This window comes from Budorcas taxicolor, chromosome 2, assembly GCF_023091745.1.
Source record: "Budorcas taxicolor isolate Tak-1 chromosome 2, Takin1.1, whole genome shotgun sequence".
NCBI lineage: Eukaryota > Metazoa > Chordata > Mammalia > Artiodactyla > Bovidae > Budorcas > Budorcas taxicolor.
The window spans coordinates 138,332,192-138,347,106 of NC_068911.1; the positions used below are offsets into that span (position 1 = coordinate 138,332,192).

The 14,915-nt window shown below is 43.1% G+C and overlaps 1 protein-coding gene across 1 annotated transcript in view; it reads left to right on the plus strand.

Annotated features, from left to right (window-relative positions):
• The window catches only part of PARD3B (par-3 family cell polarity regulator beta), a 1,141,780-nt gene that overhangs the window by 1,067,332 nt on the left and 59,533 nt on the right, over positions 1 to 14,915 (plus strand). Inside the window, exon 22 of the mRNA XM_052664164.1 lies at positions 2,566 to 2,645. Within this exon, the coding sequence (XP_052520124.1) occupies positions 2,566 to 2,645 (80 nt within the window). The remainder of the gene's footprint in view (positions 1 to 2,565; positions 2,646 to 14,915) is intronic.

Sequence of the window (14,915 nt, forward strand, 5' to 3'; positions counted from 1 at the left end):
CTCTAGGTCCTTCTATGTAGCTGCAAGTAGCACTATTTCATTCATTTTATGACCAAGTACTGTTCCAGTGTGTCTGTGTATATGCGTGTTTGTGTATGTGTATACCACATCTTCTTTATCCATTCATCTGTCCATGGACATTTAAGGTGGTTCCACGTCTTGGCTATTATAAACAGTGAACACTGGAGTGCCTGTATCTTTTCAAATTAGAACTTCCATCTTTTCCATATATATGCCCAGGAGTGGGATTGCTGGATCATATGGTAATGCTATTTTTAGTTTTTGGAGGAACATCCATTCTGCTTTCAACAACAGAGTAATTTCTGATGTATAAGCATCCCATCCATCTTTTGAAGCCTAGCCTTTGTTCTACTTCCTTGAAGTTTTTCCTAACACCTTCATCTGTGTTCCTGGTAGTAACACCCTAAATAACATTGGTTCATACATGGCCCTACAACAATCTTTAGATATTTCATTTCTGATCCTTGTTTTCCTAACAAGACTGAAAGTTTCTTAAAGATAACCATCATCCTACATTTAATATAATCTAGCATGCCAGTAGCTTACCAGATAAACCACTGCATATGGGCAGTCTCTCAAGACACCAGAATGTTAACTGCCCCCATTAGGCCATGCCAGATCAGATAAGAAGCCTGAAATTATTAACTTGAAGTTTGGTGACCACTTGAAAAGGAGTTGGTAATGGACAGGGAGGCCTGGCGTGCTGCGATTCATGGAGTCGCAAAGAGTCGGACACGACTGAGCGACTGAACTGAACTGAACTTAAAAGGATTAGCTGTAAATGTCTAAAGTCACACTAATACATAAGCACAGTGTTTTTCTAACAACTAGAATTAATAATCTTCAATGTAGTTCTGGTATTTACATTATTTCTTCCTCCATAAAAAAAATAGGTCAAAATAAACCTTAGATAGGCGTGACTGAGAACAACACTGTAATCAATCGCTTCTTTTTTAGTGCCATTTATTTATCCCCTAATTGTCTGATACCATCCTTGCCCTTAGTCTTTGTTTAAAAGGTCAGCCATTTAAATCAGGGCTTTATCCCAATGCAGAGATTTCTGTCTCTCTGTAGCTGCTGCCAAGTCCATATGTACAGTCTTCATCCTACCTAGGTAGCTACTGGGCTGTCTTCCTCTCAAATAATTCCAGCTCCTCCTGTTCCATATACTGATAAAATATAGAGAGGTTTTGCACAGGCACTCTTCAAGTGCCTCCTGTAGCCATTGGACACCAGAAATAGTCCTTCCTACTCTAAATGTGAGTAGATGCTTATTTTGCAATATCTCTCCCAACAAACCCTCCCTCCACACACCACCTAAGCTGGGGTGCTGGTTTCCTTGAGATCTGGGACTTCTGGTAGGAAGAAAATAATTCCAGATTTAGTACTACCTAGAAAATTTTTCTCTACTACCTTGACACTGTGACTTCCTGTGTTTTATGCTTCCCCCTTCCGTACCCATTACATGAGGGCTACCCCAGCACAAGAGCGAGCACGCAAGTGGCCAAAAAATCCACATGTTGACATGGACAGGTGGGGAATTGATCAGTCAACAAATACCTTCAAATTACCTGTATGCGTTTATCCCATATGTGTTTTTAGTTGTTACAATAGATATGCAAAAACTATATGTAAAGTCTTTAGATTCATGAAGCTAACGCATTTTATTGAGAACCTACTGGGGCCAAGCCACTCAGTGCCCTTCAGAATTTAAGACTTGTGGAAGAAACCTGAAGAGAGGTGGACACAGGAAGTATAATACATTGAAAGGGGCAAAACCAACAAGACCAACACTGGACAGAAAGAGTTTGTCATGTCTCTGGTTGCTTGTCAAGTCTCTGACAGAGCTCAGCGAGGTTCAGATGATCAGAGAGGGCTTCAGACAATCTGTGGAAGAACTAGGTGGTTGCTGCCAGTCCCAGGCAGTAAAGAAAGGTTCCATGAAAATGTACTTTTAAATATACATTCTTGTCCCAGCCAAGAGAAGCCTAAGGAGACGTGATGACTCTGTATAATATGGTGCCCTGAATGGGATCCTGAACAAAGAAAAAAATTAGGTAAAATCTGAATAAACTACGGACTTTAGTGATCAATACAGTATTACCATTGATTTACAAATTGTAAGAAATGTACCGTATGAATATGAGATGTTAGTCATAGAGAAATTGAGTTGCAGATATGTGAGAACTCTCTGTACTATCTTCTCAATTTTCCTGGAAGTCTAAAGCTGCTCTGAAAACTAAAGCCTATTTTAAAAGGAAATAAAAGCGGTTATAAAAATCTACAGAATACCCCTGGCATGGTGACAAGGAGGAGTCAGTTTGACAATGACCCTTTTTTGAAAAAAGTGACTTTGTTGTTGAATGCCATGTTTGTGGCTTGATCGTCAATTCCTATAACGATACTGAGTTCTTGCTTGCTTTTCCATGGTTGATTTTTGGCAGGCAGCAGCAGCATTTGTGCACTGATTATAATTTTGAGATGCATTGTCAGTAACCAGGGTGCATAATGGATCTTCATCTCTAATTACTTTTCTCTCCACAGGTGTCTGGAAAGGGTCCAGATGGGAACGCACACAACCTCCGCTTTGAGGGGATGGAGCGACAGTACGCCTCCTTACCCAGGTACATCACCAAGAGGTCTCCCCTCACCTTCTCACCCACACATAAAGTCTTTAGAAAAATCTCCATGAAATAGAAATCTGGCTTTGAAATAAGAAATATGTTATAATTTTGCCTTACCACTGCCTGCCACAACCCTCGTGCCATCCTCACAACTGTGCTAATAATTGAAACACTTGTGGGTTATTTTTTAAGGGAAGAAAATAGTATATCATTTCAATTGAACATGTCAGCAAGAATATTGGATTCTGAATGGAAATCCTAAGCCATTGCTATAAAAATGGTATTGAACAGCCTGCACCCAGCTTAGAGACAATAAAATAGTAAATCCTCTGTCCTAGGAATTACCCATGAGGAAGGGCATGCCAGCTTTAACCTTGGAGCTTCCTGTGGGTGTTAAAAAGCAGGAGAGAAATGTGAACCTGGGAAGGTGTTTTTTGCTTGATTTAGAACCTGGCTGAGTTCTTTGGGCAAAAGGCAAATATTGCTGAGAGGCACTGACCCATTGAAGGGAAGAGGCATCTGGGTGGGAAAGTTCGCTTGGCGGTTCTGGCCTAACAAAAGCCACTTATGCTATAACTAGACACCCTGAAAATGAGATACCATTCTCAAAGGTTTGTCCTCTTATCGGGGAGACAAAGAATAATTTTAGTCTGCGATCAGTGACACATGACAAAGGAGAAGCCTTTCCAGGATGACATAGACTTCAGTGACCATGGGAGTTAAGTGAGTTGAGTGTGAGAACGTGTGAGTTTGAAAAACAAAAATAAAGAAATGTTAATGCCAGCCAGAAAACTAAAATTTTACAGAATGTCTCCTTTTAAAAAGAGGGGTGCGGGTGGACCCTAAGGAGAGCTTTTCCATTATCAAACTGAACTGTTAAAGTGCTAGCTCACGGCTGGGTTACTGTTTTGAGTTGCATGTTGACTATATTTCTGTGTGTGAATTGACAAGAATAACATCCTGAATATTACAACAGGCATAGCGTAAGTGACCATCTGCTCTTATAAATAGTATGTTGATTTTCAAAAGTAATAAAATCTCAAATCTAGCAGAGAACCAGTTTTGAACACTGATTGAGCAGGATACCCAAAATACAATATTTTAAAAGCTTCTGTACAACTATATTTTGTCTCCCTGATTTCTCTTTTTATATGTTGTCTCATAGTTATTTTTCTCATCCTTGATTTCTTTCCCCTTCTGATTTTTTCCCCTGGCCTAGTATTTTGTTTTCATTTTAAAAAATAGAAGTAGTCTCCAAAACTCATTTTAAATATAAAATTTCTGGCTTTCAATATTGAAGTGTGTGGAAATTGTGGTTAAGGCAGATGGAAAGTACTGTTCTTAGAAAAGGAAGAAAAAGGAAAACTGGAAACAGTTTAATGTCCTTCCTGGCCAACTTGTACTCAGACTGCGGAAATGGATTTCTTGGGGTACAAATCAAAAGCACAGACATAGCATTTATAAGTACAGAAATTCTGTAAATTTCACTCATTCGTTCCTTCCTCAAGTATCTGCTGATCATCTGCGTATAAGGCCCTAAGAATCTGGAGACTGGAGACACTGTGGCCAGTTCAGCCTCAGGACCCACTGTCTAGGGCAGGAGGGAGCAGATCCACTTTTTGTGAGAGTGCAACCAAGGCTTAGATAAGTGATAATGAACATAAAGTCCTCTGAATTTCCAACTCCTATTTATGTTTACTAATAAGCCCTGAAACGCGCAATCGTGGCTGACTCTAAACCTGTCTGTTTTAGGATTAAATACCGCGGAGGGAGTCTTTTGACAGAGGCAATACATTGATGCTCTTTGTCACTCTGGGGGCTGCCATCGCAATATATGGATCGACAAAATCCTGCCAGCCTTAAGAATATAACTGTAGCCCAAAGCGAAACATCTTAGACTGTAAACAGTTTTGACAAACCGTCCACTCACACACGTAACACAGTGGCAAAAGTGATGGGCTACAGGTGCTGACGTACCTTTTTAGATTCCTGGTAAGAAGGAGTCATGATGGAGAATAAATAAGGCTCAGATCAAGTGCGTGAGCTGTCCCTGGCACTGGTTTTCTTTAATGCAGGGGCTCAAACTTGAGTTTCCATCTCAACATCTAAGGGGGAGATGCAGAGAATCCCCACCCATGTGCTCTAATCCATCGAGGGGGGTCCATATTTACCCAACAAGGTGCAAATGCCTAAGGCAGGAGACGTGACTTTTGCCCTGGTTTCCTCATCCCCCACCACCTCCCAACCTGCCCCCAGAGATCTGACTGTCCATTCAATTGAATCACACCAGCTCCACTGCTCCTTTGTCAGGCGAGTGAGGGGACCACATCTCTACAGGCACCGGATCCCCTCTTAGTCACAGGGGTGGGGAGCTTTAAAATATTTATGGAGGTAAATTTTTAATTAAAAATAGGAATAATTCTCCTGATAGGAAGTCAGTGGCCAACCTTATTGGGGACTTAACATGCTGCTGACTGATTTGGCTCCTGTCCTGTTTGTGGAGAACATCACAGGAGTTTTAAGACAGACTTAATAATGTTGATTTATATGTCAGATTTGGAGCCATCAACACAGAAAATGCCCCCCAGTGCATGGAGTTGGTGAGGAGCCCTAGTCAAGGGGCACCCTGCTATGTTTTCATGGAACTCTGTCATTTTAAAGGAAGCCTGTACAGCCTGCTGCCAGGCTCAATGACACTTGACAAAATAACGCCAGAGCCCTAGCCTGCTCAGGAAGAAAGACAATTCCCAGCACTTGGTAGTTATGGGGTTGCCTAAGGCTAAGGGCTAAGCGATGTTAAGTGTTATTGTTAAGCAATGTTAAATCTTTTACCTCTGAAGAAAAATGACTTTATTTCTTTTCTCCTGAGGGTGCTGTTTTGGAAAGCAGAGCGTGGTTGTAATACAACCTCGTTAGGGAGCGCCAGGCTTTTCCCAAGGCCAACGTTTTACCCAGGCTGTCCGGCCCCCACTTTTCTTTGGTAGCAAACCGAGGGAAATCAGCCTCCCCCTATTCTTGCCTGACACAAATTATTACTCACCCTGGGTGAGCAGAGAAGTGGCTGTTTCCTGGGCTGCTATAATGTGTGAACAACAATGTATGTATTTTTGCAAACAGCTTCTTTTTCACTTCAGCCTCCCAGCCTCTTTCAATTCTCCCAGGCCCCATTCTGATTTTACAGACCTCCTCCTGGTCCGGCCATTCAGCAGTAAACTCTCTCCTCTCCCATCTCCAGCCTCCATCATTCCCACCTGGCCCATCCCCGACCCCCACAGGACCCCATTATCCCTTCTCTGCAGATGGCTCAGTGCATCAGCACATGATGTTGCTCTTCCGGGCTTGTAATCAAGTGTTGAGTCCTGAGAAGGGAGCAAAAAGGCTCTCCATTTCTTCTGTGGTCCTGCATGCAAGGGCGATGAAAGGTTGCTGGAGAAACTCAGAAAAGCGTTCATTGGTTCCATTACAAAATTCACATTATCCAGCCCCAGCTGGGCCCCTGCTGCTGCCCAGAATTCCTTTTAGTCGTGCTGTCAACTCCCTTGACTGTCCCACAGTGGCCGTTCCAACCCTTTTCTGCTCCCGTTAAGTTCTGCAAAGATGACTAAGCCCCCCAGGCCCAGTCTCTAGAGATGATCTCACTTCCTTTTCTTTATGACCTTGAGACATTCAACCTTAGTTCCTCAGCTTCAGCTCCCTGCAGGTCAGACTCGCTCTGTCTTCACCAACACACACTTCCCAAGGGGAGATGTGAAGGCATGGACTTGGAGTCAGCCCATAATTATAGCCCCAGCCGTCACTTCTCACCTGTAGGATCTTGGGCAAGTATCCAACTGGTCCAGGCTCAGTTTTTTAATCTGCAAATTGGGGATGATATTAGGGATTCTGTATAATGCTTGTATGAGTATTAAATTCAGTGATTCGAGCAAAACCCTTAATGAAGAAGCTGGCTGATGTATTTTAAGGATTTTTTTTTTTAATATTGTTAGTTCTTTTTAAGTTTCTCTCTGGGAATGATGTGTTCCCTCTTTTAATGAGTCAGACCTGTATAGCAGAGCTCCTTCTCACTGGCTTTTCAGGGACCCTACATCATCAACTACCCCTCTCTTGTCTATATCATTAAGCCCTTGGCAGTGGCTTTCCTCCCTGTGCTTACAACTGTGAATGCAGAGGCTCAGCTGCACAGTTCGCCGGGAGTTCCCCAGCATGCAGAAAAGGAGAGCCAATGGCTCAGGGAGGTATGCTGGGGGCATAACTGAGGCTGAGGGATCAGCCAGCTTTTAAAGAAAGACCCAAGTCCAGATGATCATGAAGGGGACATGACAAACTAAAGTGGCCTGCTGGGAGACAGCCGTTCTTACAGATAGGGAGCTCACATCGGGGACATGGGCCCTAACTCAGGTCTAGGTAAGAGGCCACGGCCCCTGGCCAACAAGGCTTAGATTCAGACCCTGTGTCTCCTGAGTGGTGGAGACCCACAATTGTGAATTAACCAGCAAGGCTGGACACAATGCTCTTGTCACAGGACAGAAATGCTAAGGGAGGGGCGCGCTATTGACCGGTGGGGGAACGTCCTGGGATATGACAGAGATATTCCTGTCGGCTCAGGACCTGACACGCTGACCAAGCCTCCAGCTGTCAGGACACGTAGCTGAGCCAGGCTCAGGTGGCAGGCCGACCCCATGAACTTGATTTTATTCCATCAGAGAAAACAGAGATCTTCCCTCAACCCTCCTTCCTCCTCAAATTCTCATTTTGCTCCTTTTTGGGGAAAAAAAAATTGGCTCTCTTTCCACACCAGCCTCTGAACTCTCACCTCTTGCCCCAGGCTTCTGACCATGCCACTGATGCTCCCAGCTGACTCTGCCTCCAGTTCTTTTCTTTTCTTTTAATTTTGGAGTGTAGTTGATTTATAATATTGTTAGTTTCAGGGGTACAGCAAAGTGATTCAGTTATACATATGCATATATTTATTCTTTCTAGCCCTGTTTTCTATACAGAGTCTCTCTGAGCTGCCTCCTCCATTCTCTTTTTTTTAAACTTCAATTTTTTAATTTTATTTGCTTATTATTTTGGCCGCGCTGGGTCTTTGCCACTGTGTACAGGCTTCCTCTCGTTGCAGTGAGCAGTAGCTACTCTTTAGTTGCGGTGCACAGGCTTCTCATTCCGGTGGCTTCTCTTGTTCCAGAGCACTGCTCAAGGACATGCAGGCTCAGTTGTTGTGGCGCACGGGCTTAGTTACCCCACGGCCTGTGGAATCTTCCTGGACCAGGTGGCAAACCCATGTCACCCACACTGGCAGGTAGATAATTTACCACTGGACCACTAGGGAAGTCCTTCCACCATTCTTACAGATTCAGTTCTCATCCCTAGGATGATGAATCCAAAATGAACCTGGCTAATCTTCATATCTCACATACTGGAGAGAGTTGCCGTGCCCTCCTCCAGGGGATCTTCCCAACCCAGGGATCGAACCAGCATCTCCTGCATTGCAGGCAGATTCTTTGCTGCTGAGCCACTGGGAAGCCTCTAATACCTCAAAGCCCCCATGCCAAAACCCAAGCCCTCTGCCATCTTTCTTTAGCTCTTCCTCCTTTTAATTTCCATAACATTGGATTACCACTTTACCAGTGCCCCTGAAAACATCTTAGATTAGATTTTGATTCTTCACTGACCCTTTCCACCACTATTAGATTATAAATTCCTTGAAACAAAGGATATTGTTCTATACCCATCATTTTTGCACCTATCAACAGGATCTAACATAGAACCATGTATACAGTGGGTTTTAATTACCAGTACACAGATGAGATTTTGTTTTTATAGATTTGTTTTTATATAACTAAGTTGCAGGAAAGAATGCCTCCCAAGATTTTTAAACCATTTATTTCAGAGCATCCAGTTCAGTTCAGTCACTCAGTCATGTCCGACTCTTTGCAACCCCATGAATCGCAGCACGCCAGGCCTCCCTGTCCATCACCAACTCCTGGAGTTCACTCAGACTCACGTCCATCGAGTCCGTGATGCCATCCAGCCATCTTATCCTCGGTCGTCCCCTTCTCCTCCTGCCCCCAATCCCTCCCAGCATCAAAGTCTTTTCCAATGAGTCAACTCTTCGCATGAGGTGGCCAAAGTACTGCAGTTTCAGCTTTAGCATCAGTCCTTCCAAAGAAATCCCAGGGCTGATCTCCTTCAGAATGGACTGGTTGGATCTCCTTGCAGTCCAAGGGACTCTCAAGAGTCTTCTCCAACACCACAGTTCAAGAGCATCAATTCTTCGGCGCTCAGCCTTCTTCACAGTCCAACTCTCACATCCATACATGACCACAGGAAAATCCATAGCCTTGACTAGATGGACCTTAGTCGGCAAAGTAATGTCTCTGCTTTTGAATATGCTATCTAGGTTGGTCATAACTTTTCTTCCAAGGAGTAAGCGTCTTTTAATTTCAGGGCTGCACTCACCATCTGCAGTGATTTTGGAGCCCAGAAAAATAAAGTCTGACACTGTTTCCACTGTTTCCCCATCTATTTCCCATGAAGTGATGGGACCGGATGCCATGATCTTCGTTTTCTGAATGTTGAGCTTTAAGCCAACTTTTTCACTCTCCTCTTTCACTTTCATCAAGAGGCCTTTTAGTTCCTCTTCACTTTCTGCCATAACAGTGGTGTCATCTGCATATCTGAGGTTCTTGATATTTCTCCCAGCAACCTTGATTCCAGCTTGTGCTTCTTCCAGTCCAGCATTTCTCATGATGTACTCTGCATAGAAGTTAAATAAGCAGGGTGACAGTATACAGCCTTGACGTACTCCTTTTCCTATTTGGAACCAGTCTGTTGTTCCTTGTCCAGGACACTGGACAGAATATTTCAGTGCACTATTTTCCAGTAAAAGTATTGATTTTTCTATGAGGAAGTCCCTTTTCCCTAGAGTCAGTAGAAATCCAGAAGTCCAAATAGTTACCCACTGCTGAGCACTTACTATATACCAGGCCCTGTTCTAAATGCTTTGTATCCACTGACTGATTTCATGTGCACAGCAATCCTGTGACTCAATAGCATCCCTATTATTATCTTCATTTCATAAGCAAGGAAACAGGCAGAGAGAGATTCAGTGAAATTACCCAGGTTCAACAGTTAGAAGCAGCAGAGCTGAGATTTGAACCTGAGCAGCCTTGACTGCGAGTCTGTACATTTAACATCTAAGGGGCTTAGATCATTCAGCTGAGTCAGACCCAAACTATGTGATTTTTACACACCCTGTGTTATTTACTCACCTACTTATCATTCTCACTAAAGTGTAAGAGCCTTCGAGGACAGGGACCGTATCTTATTCATCTTTGCATATGACACGGAACATTACTAATAGAACAGTTTAGGTAATGCCTTTCAACCATCTCTGCAATGCTGTCATAAAATCAATTCTTTTCCCATTCCCTGGGGTCCTTCCTCTGAAATATGAACAGTTTAATGCATAATTGCTAGATGAACATTAAGCAATAGACTTTGCCCACCAAGAGGGGAATCCTGTTTTGTTAGAACACTCCTGAGAGTTGAAAAAGCAGTGTCTGCAAATTGGTACTTTGGTTCTTTAAGATTAAGAATAATATCTACCCAGAAGAAAAGAGATGATGATAAATTTTCTGATGCAAAACTTCATGAGCGCTCCCGAGGAGAGAGTCTCCCTTTCCGGGACTGATGTGGGACAAAGACCCTCTCAGGCCGGATCTGGCTTCAGTCCCGATGGTGCTCTCACCCGTATTATTACAAGAGTTACTTAAGGGGGGAAAAAGTTCTCTCTGAACAGTTCAAGCAGCTTGAGTTTAGCGTGAGAAGTTACACGCTAGAACTGATTTGAGGTAGAAAGAGCGACTCTAGAAGGAGCAAACACCTTATGTGTGCTTCCTTGGAACCCAAAATAAACCCGCCTTCTAAGTTGGTGCTGGGTACAATTGTGCCCAGACTAGAAGAACACATCATAACAGCAGACTCATGTCCATTGGTTTGCTTGATGGGTTTCAGCTTTCTCACCTGCATCTGCCTTTGCCCAGCCCCAGGAAGACTGCAATCACAAGCACACGGCTGACTTCTAAGCCTGCAACACGCACAGCGCCCACTAGGTTATAATATCCACAGAGACGCTTACCTCACTGCTTAAAGACACTCTGACTTTGCTCATTCTCACCTCCAGTTAGCCTCCGCTCTGTTCACAGCTATTGAATCTTCCTTTGCCAACCTTGCCTCACTTTCTGGCCCTTGCTAAGCAGATGGCAGTGACCCTTGAGTTCTGCAAAGACCTCCACCCATGCCACAGTCCTGGTCTTTGCTGAGGCTGATGGTGATTAAATGAGTTCAATGAAAACTTGAGCCACAGCACATTAGGTGTGTATGTGTGGGAGCATGTGTCCAGTGCAGGTGGAGATTTGGCTACCTGGATCTGCACAATGCTGACCAAGTCTCCACACTGCCTAATTGAGTACTTCTCTCTGCCACAAGGCCAGTAGGATGCTTCATGAGAGTATATGTCCTGCTCGCCGCAGCCCTGGCAGCCAGTCAGATGTTCACCTGGGGTTTGAGGCCATTTCAGCTACAAAAACTTCCTCTTCACAAGTCTCTAGACAGAGCCCTTTGTCCTTCATCTAGATCCAAGGACTCATGGCCAGTCTCCCTGTCACCTTTCTGGTGACACAACTTTACCTGAATAGCCCCTTCTTGCAGTGAAAAGCTACCTCTCAGCACCCCAGGCTGTGACTATGGCTCTGACTTCGCAGGAATGCTAACACGGGCTGAGGAGTTTGTCTCCAGTGTGTTTTCTACATATGCGTGTGACAGAGTTTAGTGCTTTTGAAAATCAATGAAGCTCTTTTACCCCACCAGATTCAACTTTCTCATCTTCTCTCCTCAGTCCCTGAAAATCTCGTCTCTACTTCCCCTGCCCCATAGTGTCAGCTGTTTATTTGACTGGCCCCTCTGACACCACCTCATTCTTAATGCAGGGGACAAAATGATGAATTAGCAGCAATTTAGTTCTTTGTGAGATTAAGATGTCTCCATTGTCAACTCAAACTTCCTGAAAAATGCAAAAAGCCCTAGTGTGTAATACCGTCTTAAAGATGCCAAGCCGCTGAGATCAGGGGGTTAATGCTGCTGCCATATCATTTTTATGTCACTTAGTTCCTCAAATAAAAGTCCATTTTAATCAAACTTTTTATCATTTCCTCATAGCCAATATATCCTTGATGCCATTGGGATATTTGATATTAATTATTCAGTCGAAGGCCTCCATTATGAATTTAGTTAGAATATTAGTGATTTAAAACATGTTAGGACCCATTACAGTACTGATATCCCCAGAGTCATTTTAAATGAATCTTTTTTATTGAAGTATAGTTGATTTACTATGTTGTGTTAATTCTTGCTGTACAGCAAAGTGACTCACTTATACACATATATACATCCATTTTTTGTCTTCTTTTCCATTGTGGTTTATCCCAGGATATTGAATATAGTTCCCTGTGCTAAGAGTACGTTCTTGTTGTTTATCATTCTGTATGTAATAGTTTGCAAATACTAATCCCTAATTCCCAGTACATCCTTCCCCCACCCACCCTCCCCCCTAGCAACCATAAGTCTGATCTCTATGTCTATGAGTCTGTTTCTGATTCATAGACAGATTCATTTGGGTCATATTTTAGATAACACATATACGTGATATAATATAAAATTTGTCTATCTCTGCCTGACTTAACTTCACTTAGCATAATAATCTCTAGTTGACTTCATGTTGCTGCAAACAGCTATATTGCATTCCCTTTTTAGGACTGAGTAGTATTCCATTGTGTATATGTATCACATCTTCCTCATACATTCATCAGTTAATGGATATTTAGATTATTTCCATGTCTTGGCTATTGTGAATAGTGCTGCTATGAACATTGGGGTATATATATTTTTTTGAATTGTAGTTTTGTCCTATTTATATCCAGGAGAAGGATCATATGGTAATTCTATTATACTTTTAGTTTTCTGAGGAACCTCCATACTATTTTCATGATAGCTGCACCAGTTTACATTGGTTCACCACAACACCCTCTCCAGCACTTGTTATTTGTCAGTTCAGTCACTCAGTTGTGTCTGACTCTTTGTGATCCAGGACAGCAGCACACCAGGCCTCCCTGTCTATCACCAACATTCACTCAAACTCATTCCACTCAAACTCTTGTCCATTGAGTTGGTATTGCCATCCAACCATCTCATCCTCTGTCATCCCCTTCTCCTGCCCTCAATCTTTCCCAGCATCAGGGTCTTTCCAAATGAGTCAGCTCTTCGCATCAGGTAGCCAAAGTATTGGAGTTTCACTTTCATCATCAGTCCTTCCAATGAACACCCAGAACTGATTTCCTTTAGGATGGACTGGTTGGATCTCCTTGCAGTCCAAGGGACTCTCAAGAGTCTTCTCCAACACCACACTTCAAAAGCATCAATTCTTCAGTGCTCAGCTTTCTTTATAGTCCAACTCTCACATCCATACATGACTACTGGAAAAACCATAGCCTTGACTAGACGGACCTTTGTTGGCAAAGTAATGTCTCTGCTTTTTAATCTGCTGTCTGCTGCTGCTGCTGCTAAGTTGCTTCAGTCCTGTCTGACTCCGTGCGACCCCATAGACTGCAGCCCACCAGGCTCCCCTGTCCCTGGGATTCTCCAGGCAAGAACACTGGAGGGGGTTCCCATTTCCTGCTCCAAATATGCTGTCTAGGTTGGTCTTTTCTTCCAAGGAGTAAGCATCTTCTAATTCCATGGCTGCAATCACCATCTGCAGTGATTTTAGAGCCCAAAAAAATAAAGTCTGACACTGTTTCCACTGTTACCCGATCTATTTCCCATGAAGTGATGGGACCAGATGCCATGATCTTCGTTTTCTGAATGTTGAGCTTTAAGCCAACTTTCACACTGTCCTCTTTCACTTTCAGCAAGAGGCTCTTTAGTTCTTCTTCGCTTTCTGCCATAAGGGAGGTGTCATCTGCATATCTGAGGTTATTGATATTTCTCCCAGCAATCTTCATTCCAGTTTATACTTTATCCAGCCCGACATTTCACATGATGTACTCTGCATATAAGTTAAATAAGCAGGGTGACAATATACAGCCTTGACGTACACCTTTCCCGATTTGGAACCAGACTGTTGTTCCATGTCCAGTTCTAACTGCTGCTTCCTGACCTGCATATAGGTTTCTCAAGAGGCAGGTCAGGTGGTCTGGTATTCCCATCTCTCTCAGAATTTTCCACGATATTTTGTGATCCACACAGTCAGTGGCTTTGGCATAGTCAATAAAGCAGAAGTAGATGTTTTTCTGGAACTCTTTCACTTTTATGATGATCCAGCGGATGTTGGCAATTTGATCTCTGGTTCCTCTGCCTTTTCTAAATCCAGCTTGAACATCCGGAGTTCACGGTTCAAGTATTGTTGAAGCCTGGCTTGGAGAATTTTGAGCATTACTTTACTAGCATGTGAGATGAGTGCAATTGTGCGGTAGTTTGAGCATTCTTTGGCCTGGCCTTTCTTTGGGATTGGAATGAAAACAGACCTTTTCCAGTCCTGTGGCCACTGCTGAGTTTTCCAAATTTGCTGGCATATTGAGTGCAGCACTTTCACAGAATCATCTTTCAGGATTTGAAATAGCTCAACTGGAATTCCATCACCTCCACTAGCTTTGTTCGTAGTGATGCTTCCTAAGGCCCACTTGACTTCACATTCCAGGATGTCTGGCTCTAGATGAGTGATCACATCATCATGATTATCTGGGTTGTGAAGATCTTTTTTGTACAGTTCTTCTGTATATTCTTGCCGCCTCTTCTTCATATCTTCTGCCTCTATTAGGACATTTCTGTCCTTTATTGTGCCCATCTTTGCATGAAATATTCCGTTGGTATCTCTAATTTTCTTGAAGAGATCTCTAGTCTTTCCCATTCTATTGTTTTCCTCTATTTCTTTGCATTGATCACTGAGGAAGTCTTTCTTATCTCTCCTTGCCACTCTTTGGAACTCTGCATTCAAATGGGTATATCTTCCCTTTTCTCCTTTACCTTTCATGTCTTTTCTTTTCTCAGTTATTTGTAAGGCCTCCTCAGACAACCATTTTGCCTTTTTGCATTTCTTTTTCTTGGGGATGGTCACTTGATTACTTTGCTTTAGCAAACCACTAACACTGACAAGTTAGGGAGAGGTTGGAATACCTCAGCTTTTTTCATGAGTAACGTAAGTTCCTGGGAAGG